Source organism: Lynx rufus, unplaced genomic scaffold (genome assembly GCF_022079265.1).
Source record: "Lynx rufus isolate CCGP_SWC_20201006 ecotype Redwood Valley unplaced genomic scaffold, mLynRuf1.p SCAF_8, whole genome shotgun sequence".
In the NCBI taxonomy this organism is placed as follows: domain Eukaryota; kingdom Metazoa; phylum Chordata; class Mammalia; order Carnivora; family Felidae; genus Lynx; species Lynx rufus.
The window spans coordinates 43,090,365-43,100,199 of NW_025814896.1; the positions used below are offsets into that span (position 1 = coordinate 43,090,365).

Genomic DNA, 9,835 nt, shown 5'->3' on the forward strand with positions numbered 1-9,835 from the left:
AACATTAAAAAAAAAACACTCCAGGAAAAAGTTTTTTTAAAAGGTGTATAATTTGATCAATGTATATACATGGTGCAAAGATCACCACGATCAAGCTAAACAACTTTTCCATCAGTTCCATATAGGTATCCTTCTCTGTGTGTGTGTGTATGGTGAGATTTAACTCAAGATCTATCCTCTTAGAAATTTGCAAGTATATAATACATTATCGGTAACCATTATTACCATGCTGTATATTAGCTGCCCACAATTTATTCATCCCACATAACTAAACATTTGCATCTATGACCCACATATCCCCATTGCCCCAACTGCAACCCTAGTCTCAAAAAGCAATGTTCCTTTAAGCACTTAGGGAGGGAAGAGGAGGAGAGGAGAACCTGTTGCAGTTCTTAGCATTAAACACAATCTTTTGGTGGAATTTGCTGAACTCATCCACAGCCATCATAACACATCTCTCATTCCATCCAGGTGGCAATGGATGTGTTGAGGCCTTCAGTGCAGGGCACTGCCCCTGCTATCTGAAAGTCCCCAATAACTATTGGGTGCTGGAAGGAAGCCTGCCATCATCTGTTGTCCCCATCCCTCGGCAGGGCAGTCCCCCATTGTCCCCTCTCGCTGTGAGCAGCCAGCCACCTTCTAACTGTGTTCCTCCCACTGCTGTTACAGAAGATGAATCACATGTCTCCCAGGCTGAGAGCCTTCCTCTCTGAACCCATCGGAGAAAAGGATGTTGCCTGGGTGGACGGGATCAGCCATGAGCTTGCAATCAATTTGGTCACCAAAGGTTTCAACAAGGTAATTCATTGTTTTTCCTATTTCCCCAACTTCTCTCCCCAATGTCTCTTCCCCTAGTCCTGCCAGATGGCAGCTGCCACTCTGTGTCCCTGCAAGGCGCCATCAGAGAGGAAAGCTGCCACTTGGCAGGGTGCCACAGTCTTCAGTGCTGCTGACCCCTCATGCTTGGGCAGCCTCGAGGGCCAGCAGATGATGGGCAAATTGAATGGCTTTGGCTCAGAGCAGCTGGGCCAGGCATGATTCACTGGGTGTTCCAATACCCAGAGGTCAACAGAAGTGAGCCGGCCGCCCAAGCCTGGGGCTGAGCTGTCAGGACGGATGATTTGGACACACTTCCATCTCCATGAAGAGACTCGCGGGGTCTCACTTGCCCCACCAGGGCACCACCCTGACAGCGGCAGGTGGAGTAACAGCAGACTGGGGGCTACACCAGAGTAAGATACGAGCTTCCAAGATGTTGCTCACAACCCACGAATGGCCTCAAGGGCATCCAGTGGAATCTGAACATTCTTTTTCTATATAATGATTGGTTTTAGGGTGCTGGTAAAGCTGCTTGGAACTTTAGGGGAGAATAGGAGACGATCCCAAGAGAACCCAAAGAAAGTGAGCACAGGCAGAGGCAAATGGAATCACGCAGAACATTGCACACTCAGTGGAGAGATTTCACACACAGTTATTGCTGTTCGTTTCCTTCAGTTTTTTTTAATGTTTATTTATTTTTGAGAGAGACTGAGAGAGACAAGAGTGTGAGCGTGGAGGGGCAGAGAGAGAGGGAGACACAGAATCCCGAGCAGGCTCCAAGCTCTGAGCTGTCAGCATAGAGCCTGACATGGGGCTCAAACTCACAGATCACAAGATCATGACCTGAGCCAAAATCAGACACTTAACCAACTGAGCCACCCGGGAGCCCCCATTCCCTTAGTTTTTAATGTCAGTCTGCACCACTACGCAGGAAGATGTTACAGAAACACCCAAAGAGGCCGGGAACTGTGGTGTGCACAACTGATAATCAGCGTGGTGTGCCTTCAGTGGGCAATGCACGGCTGCTCCCAGGGGGCATCTGAACTACTGGGCCTGTGGTTTTCTGGTTAACACCTTGCCTGCACCAGCTGCTAAATATTCTGAATATCTACCAATCTAACATCCAACAGGTGATATTGTTAGGAAGCTGGAGATCCGGGACTGAGGTAGATTTGATTCTTTCCTCCAGGATAAAAGATGGGACCAAGCAGGTAGTGAAGTAAGCAAGACTGCTAGGGAGACAGTTTCCATGGAAAATTCCTCTTTCAAAGAAATGATTGTTGCTTTTTCTTTTCTATTGTGGTATGCCTGCATTGATAGAAAGGGTTCAGCTCAGTGAATTTTTACATATATATATATGCTCATGCCCCCCCCCCCCAGATCCAGTGATTGGACACCTCCGGAATGCCATATGATTCCCTTGTGTCTCTCCCTGGCCTGTGTCATCCCCCCACTCTCAGAGGTAACCATTATTCTGGCTTCTAACACCTTCGATTTAATGTTTTTTGCTGTTGTTCGGACATACTCGGCATTTAAAAAAATATTTTTATTTACATATAGCAAATGTCACCTTTTTTAGTACACAGTTCCGCAAGGTTTGACAAATGCATGCAGTCATGAAGCCACTACCACAATCGAGACCTAGGACAATCCCATCACCCCCAAATGTCCCCCTGTGCTTTCATATCCCCCACCCTCAGCCCCTAGCAACCACTGATTTGTTTCCTATCCCTCTAGTTTTACCTTTTCCAGCCTGTGTTTCCAGCCTAACTGACCAGTTGGCATATTTAAGATAAACGAACAAATCGGGGCACCTGGGTGTCTCAATCAGTTAAGCGTCTGACTCCGGCTCAGGTCGTGATCTCACGGTTTGTGAGTTTGAGCCCCGCTTCGGGCTCTGTGCTGACAGCTCGGAGCCTGGAGCTTGCTTCAGATTCTGTGTCTCTCTCTCTCTCTCTCTGCCCCTCCCCAACTCACGGTCTCTCTCTCTCTCTCTCAAAAATGAATACATGTTAAAAAAAAGTATTTTTAAAAAAGATAAGGGGATGAATGTGTAATGGGAACTTTTCAGGCATCCTGGAACCTGTTACACAGATGAAGGGCTGTAGGGAAGAAGGAACTGTTTGGCTGTGTATGACCAGGCCCCTCTTGTGTTCACAACCTCCTGGTGAGCACGGAGATCAGCATGCTACTTCCAGGCCCTACTCATTCCCAGGGTCGATTCCAAGCACTGACGCAGGGGATTTCGCCTTTCTCCTTTGCTTTGAGCCCCTCACTCACCCGCAAATGGGAGGAGGGCCTCTATGTCCACTTTACAGAGGAGAAGACAGAGGCTCCAGGGAGTTAATGCCTTGATCAGGGGCCCAAATGAAGGGGAAAATGGCCATGGATTGTATCGTCACAAACCATGCAGGAGGATGGCTACTGCAGCATGAAGGGGGCTTCCACTGGGATTTGGTGACGAGACACCAGGGCTGGAGCCTGGCTGGGTGTGCGAAAGGATCCACGAGACACTTTGTAGGTGAACAAGTGCTTCTGGGTAAGGACCGGTTGGTGGTTAGGGCCAGCAGTAAGAGCGTGGTCCAGGGAAGGGGTCTCAGATTTAGCAGATAAAAATGAAGGCTCCTATAGATTTTTAAAGCTTTTCTTTTTAGGGCACTTCTGGGTTCACGCAAAATTGAGCAGAAGATGCAGAGATTTCCCACGTACCCCCTGCCCCCACACGTGTACAGACTCTCTCATTAGCCACACCGCCACCAGAGCGGTGCGTTTGTAACCATTGCAGAAATGACACTGGCACGTCATAATCACCCAGGCTCCACAGGTTACATTAGGGTTCACTTGCAGAGTTTCTCTGGGTTTGGACACATGCGTAATGACACATAAAGCCATCTTTATAGTAACGTGCAGAGATGTGACTTCCTCTGAGCTCCTGGCTTTTTCTACCCTGACTGCAGGAGACCTTAGGGAGAGACACCTTTCTGGGCCTCACGCTAACATTGGTCTTTGCTGGCCTCTGCTGGGGGGGTGGCTGTCCCCTCCCTCAGCTACGGCATGACTTTTAACTAAAACTATTGATTCCTCTATGGATTCACCCAAATCTCTTCAGGACCTCGACAGTCAAAAATTTGGCTGCACCCTTCCTGGGTTATTTTGTGCCTGCCCTTTCCCGAGCCAGTCAGCTTTGGCAGATCTAGATCTCTGAGAATCTAGACCTCTGCTGTCTGATACCGCTGGCCGCTGGCCATTTGTACCTTTTGAGCACCTGTCTGAATAAGGATGTGCTCTGCATGTAAAATACACAAGGTTGATTTTAAAGATTTAAGATTTTAAAGTACCCCCCCAAATGTAAAGGATCTCATCAATAATTTTTTATTGATTGCATGTTGAAATGATAATATTTTTGAAATAGAAAATAAAGCATATTATCAGAACTCATTTCACCTGTTTAGTCCCCCCCTTTTCCTGTGGCTACTAGAAAATTAAAAATTATATATGTGGCTGGCTCACATTAAATTTCTACTGGATAAGGGCACCTGGGTGGCTCAGCTGGTTAAGCGTCTGACTCTTGACTTTGGCTCAGGTCATGATCTCACGGTTCATGGGTTCGAGCCCCCCATGGGGCTCTCCACTGATGGTGCAGAGCCTGCTCTCTCTTCTCCTCCCCCACTCTCTCTCACTTTCTGTCTCTCAAAATAAATAAATACACGTTAAAAAAATAAATTTCTACTGGATAGTGCTGGTCTAGATTTAACAGTGAAAGTGCTACAAAGGACAAAGGAATGACCAGGAAGGGGAAATACGTTGTGCATAAGGCGCTGAAGGCTTTCCATAGCCCAGCTCTAGCTCTGTCTTATATTCCCCACCCTCATCCACGCCATACCCAAGCCAGACTGTCCATGAATCACAAACACATACAGGACCACCCGCCTTGCAGGCTTTTCTTGAAATGGACATTCACCTGCTTCAGGACCCCATTCACAACTGACCTTCTCTGGGAAGAAAGGCTTCCTTCTGCCCACCCACCCCAGCCTAACGAGCTTGTGTGTCTGAACACTGAGTATTCAATAGGACTCCTTGCTGTGACATTTGTACTGTTGACTATTTTTTGCACACATGGCCTGAGAACCCACACTCATTATGCTAGAGAGGCACAGCTTGCCTTTGGGGCTCTCCCACGTCTCCTCTATGTTGTATGATCATAGTTCTATGATCTTTGTACTCCTCCTCTCCCTATGAAAGCCCTGCCCAGGGGCAAGTGAATTTCCAGGCACTCAGTAAATCCAGGGACTTTGAGCAGTGCCCTGTGGGGCAGGTGCATTACTGTGGGGATAACCCTGAAGTCATCCAACAGAGAGGAAGGACGTTTCCATCCCAGAGACTCTAGTTTGGTTCAATGCTCTTTGAAGACGCTATAAAGGCATATCCTTGAGACTAAATCTTCCTCCTGAAAGATACTTGGAAGGTCAGGAAGGGGTATATGTTCTGGGTGCCTGCTGCCTAAGGCTCTCCTAATAGCAGAACTTGTGTGTGATGTTTGCTACATGTCAGCCACTGACTGGCCTCAGTGTGTGACATATATCTCATTTAATCATCAAAAAATCCTATAAGGTATATGATTTCACCTCCATTTTACCGATTGGGAAACGGAGGCACACAATAGCCATGTGACTGCTCCAAAGTCACTCAGGATGAGAAAGATGAAATTTGAATCTGGGCAGACAGTCCCAGGGTTGGGGGCTGGTAATTCAGAAGACCCCACTACCAGACATCTGGGCCCTACAAGAAGTCGGTCACACAAGTTTGGGGTTACCCTGCATAGAGTTGCCAGAAAAAATGCAGGGACCCATTCAGTTAAATCTGAATGTCAGTTAAACAAATACTTTTTTAGTATAAGTATATCCCCAAAGGGCACCTGGGTGGCTTAGTCGGTTAAGGGTCTGACTCTTAATTTTGGCTCAGGCCATGATCTCATGGTTTCTTGAGTCTGAGCCCCGTGTCAGGCTCTCTGTTGGCAGCATGGAGGCTGCTTGAGATTCTCTCTCTCTCTCTCTCTCTCTCTCTCTCTCTCTCTCCCTCTCTACCCCTCCCCCACACACGCTGTCTCTGTCTCTCTCAAAATAAGTAAATAAACTTAAAAAAGAAAAGAAAAAAGGATATCCCAGGGAGACATGGAGAAGAAAGAAGAAGGGGCAAGCCCTGCATTGGATTGAGCATTTGCACTAGAGGCAAGGAGTTTTAAGCCAGATATGACTGAGAGGTACTGGATTTTCAAGATTGTCAATGGCTACCAGTGGCCATGAAGGCTGAAGAGCCGGTGAGAGGAAAAGAGAGTTGATCACACAACGAAGTCTTGTGGCCACGTAAGAGCGTTCAGTGTAGGCTCCAAGCAGTGGCAGCTCCCAGCAGAGGCGTCAGACAAGCCTGAGAATCAGAGAGGGCAAGATGGCGGACCTCTGTTGTCCACCTAAAACTAATGGGGGCCAACTTTGTTCAAATTTTTAAAAAGTTAAAAAAAAAAAAGAAAGAAAGAAAGAAAAGGCCAGATGTTACCGTGAAGACGAAAAGTTTTAATTGGCATTGACCAGGACCAGCCACCTAGTGCAAAATGAAGATACGAGGCCCCTCGTTCACATATACTGAGGACTTCAAGATGCAACAGCAGAACACTAAACCAAGGGGGGCTCTGTCCAGGGTGGTGGGGGCACGCTGCCTGCTCGGCGTTGCTGTGTGTCTGTATCTCCCTCCTCGCAGCCAGAAATTCGTGAGCTTTGGTCCGAGAGAGAGGGGAGAGATTTTCTTCTCCTTGGTGAAGGCCTCGCTTTCTGGAACCAGTGGAGAAACCGAGCAGGCTTTGGGCAGGGCCGTGACGGGGGCCCACGACTCCGGCTTCCCTTGGGAGCAGGGTGACGTGGGCTGACTTTCCCTCCCCACCACTGGAAGGTGGCAGGGTGAGAGGACAAGAGACAGGTTGCACCTTGGCTCCAGAGGCCACAAGAAGAGGCCCTTCTTCCTACGGCATTCCTGGACAATTTGCCTCTGGTCCTGCGTGCCACACATTCCCTGGCTTCCTGGCTGCTGAGGCTGGTGGGGATGTGGAGGCTCCAATCGCCACCGGCTGATGACCAGCAGCGAGGCCTCTGAAACGGCAGAGCCTGCCACAGGTGCCCAGCCAGATTCTGTCAGTCGAGATGTGCAAGAATGGGGCTCGGGAAAACAGGAGTCAACTTCTCAGATTCTTGGTGATTTCATCTGGAGATTGAAACTGGGTTAAAACGTGCCAGGGGTCTGGAGCCCATTGAAGGTACCCAAGTGCCACTTGCTATTACCATCATTATTATTTATCATCACTAATGCTCCCTCTCCTTGGACAGAGCCAAGGCTCTCCTTGATTCTGTTATTCACTTCTGTGCCTCCCACATCCCACTGAAGCTACTGGCTCAATGAACATTCAATAAATGTTCTTTTTTTTTTTAAATGTTGAATTAAAAAACATCTCCATAAAATCATCAGCGAAAGTACAAGGATACTGATAAAGTAAAATGAGATCGTTCTAAGCATCTATACGGCTTTTCTAAAAAGATGATGAAGGTAGCAGGTTAACATGACCATGACATCCTGGCTGTTTTTTCAATCTTTTCAACAACTGGACCATGACTCAAAAGAAGAGACCCCAAGCTCCAAGGCTTGGGCACATTTTACAGCTGGGACTCAGCTACTATTTAATTTCTTAAAAAAAAAAAAATGTTCCCTTTGGTTAGGGTGAAGTTTGCTTTGTTTTATGTAACTGAAAGCAAACAGACACCAGCTGGTTTTCCTGGAGAGGACCCAGGACGGCAAGCGTGGACGCTGGTTCCCATTCACTCCAGGCTGGAGGGCCCCCAAACCAGCCTCGAGAGGCAGGCGTTTACGTGACCTTAAATCTCCAGGCTTCACCATTTAGTGACTCAGTCAATCCTGGCCGTGCAGTCTCGGGCACCACTTTCTCCATGGAGAGCTTGCTCCTTGTCAATAATCATGTGATAAAATTGTAAGAGAGAAGTGAAGGCTGTGGGGCAGTAGTTAGAGAATGAGAGAATGCCATAGAGCTATCTGTCCCGGTGTACTTAATGTTAATTATGTGTGTTTTTCATGCACACAGACTCTTCAGAAGGGAAAGGTGGGCAAGGTTTATGGAGTTTTATATATTCCGTGCTCCCCCCACAGGGCCACATATTCCAGGACAAGCAAGGCATTAGCATTTTCCTAATGTTCTCGTTCTAGATCCACTTAATTCCATTTGCAAGGTGGTGGGGGGGGCATGTTGTGTGCCTTCAGGTGATGTAGAAACTGAGGCCGGGTTCTTGGGGTCTTCACTACGGGTTAAGTGAGTTGCCCAAGGTCCCAGAGCTGGTTTGCAAGAACAAATTGGTACTAAGATGCCCCTCATCTGCCAACGCCACGGGCAGTGATTCTTGATCCAGGGAGATTTTGTTCCCAAGGGAACACATGGCAATGTGTGAAGATGGTTATGATTGTCACAGTCTGGAGGGATGGGAGAGCGCTACTGGCATCTGGTGGGTAGAGGCCAAAGACGCTGCTAAACTTCCTGCAATGCTCAAGACGGTCTCCGCGCCACCACGACAGCACAGAATTACCCACAATGTCAAGTGAAGAGAGTTAGAAACTCTGCAAGGTCAATAGAGAAAGTGATGGGGTGGGGAGCCTCTCTGACTCCTCTTTGCGTGTGCACATGCATGTGCATGTGTGCGTGTTTGTGTGTGGGGGTGTGTTAAAAAGAAATACTAGGGGTGCCTGGCTGGCACCAGTTGGTAGAGCCAGTGACTCTTGATCGTGGGGTTGTAAGTTTGAGCCCCACGTTGCATGTAGAGATTACTTAATATCTTGAGAGAGAGAGAGAGAGAGAGAGAGAGAAATACTAGATCAGAGACCAGAGGGGAGCATTAGAAGTATGCTAAGCTCTTGCTACTCAAAATGTTGTCCCTGGACCAGCTCAGCTGGGAGCATGTTAGAAATGCAGACTCTTGGGGGACCTGGGTGGCTCAGTCGGTTAAGCGTCTGACTTCGGCCCAGGTCACGATCTCAGTTTGTGGGTTCGAGCCCTGCGTTGGGCTCTGTGCTGACAGCTTGGAGCCTGGAGCCTGCTTCGGATTCTGTGTCTCCCTCTCTCTCTGCCCCTCCCCAGCTCAAGCTCGCACTCTGTCTCTGTCAAAAATAAATAAACTTAAAAAAAAGAAATGCAGACTCTCAGGCCCCACTCCAGACTTAATTGAGTCAGAACCTCCCTTTTAACAACGTCCCAGGTGATTTATGGGCTCATTAAAGTCGAGAAAGGAAAGTTCTGGTTCACCCCAGGCTAGACAGCCCTCAATCCCATCCCAAGAGATGTGCATTTATCTTGGCCTCACACCTCACCAGGGGCCAGTCCCAGAATCCCCATCACCCCAGTCAGGGGTTCAGGGCCTGCCGTCATTCTCCCCCACATCTGACCTGTGCCCCTTCCTTTGATTTTCACGCAATTCCTAGTGTTGGAGAAGAGCACATCTGGGCCGGCTTATTATAACCTTTCCCATTTTTCTCCATGCCTCCCCCACTCCCCACAGGCCTACATCCTGTTGGGACAGTTCCTTCTGATGCACAAGAATGAAGCCGAGTTTCAGAAGTGGCTCATTTGCTGTTGCGGCGCCACCGAGTATGAGGCCCAGGAGAGTTCTAACTGTCTGAAGGAGTGGTGTTCCTGCTTCCTGTGAACACACGTCCCCTTGCTCTGATGCCTGGGTAAACGACAAGTTCTGTACTGATACCCAGGCTTGGGGTCATTATTTTTTGTTCTTTTTTGTTAGTTTTTACTTTAGACAGAGAGCGCAAGTAGGGGACAGGGGCAGAGGGAGAGAGAGAATCCTAAGCAGGCTCCCTGTTCAACGCAGAGCCTGATGCGGGGCTCGATCCCACAACCCTGGGATCATGACCTGAGCCAAAATTGAGAGTTGATGCTCAACCAGCTGAGCCACCCAGG

At 48.3% G+C, this 9,835-nt stretch overlaps 1 protein-coding gene across 1 annotated transcript; it reads left to right on the forward strand.

Moving 5' to 3' along the window:
- The first annotated feature begins 672 nt into the window (after nt 1–672).
- Nucleotides 673–9,569, forward strand: BANF2 (BANF family member 2). Its single transcript, XM_047068223.1, has 2 exons — nt 673–798; nt 9,423–9,569. The coding sequence occupies exons 1-2, from the start codon at nt 673–675 to the stop codon at nt 9,567–9,569; spliced, it is 273 nt and encodes a 90-aa protein (XP_046924179.1).
- The last annotated feature ends 266 nt before the right edge of the window (nt 9,570–9,835 follow it).

Coding starts and splice junctions, on each gene's coding strand:
- BANF2 (XM_047068223.1), top strand. CDS start 673: ATGAATCACATGTCTCCCAGGCTGAGAGCCTTCCTCTCTGAACCCATC. Junction 799..9,422: donor TCACCAAAGGTTTCAACAAG/GTAATTCATTGT, acceptor CACTCCCCACAG/GCCTACATCCTGTTGGGACA.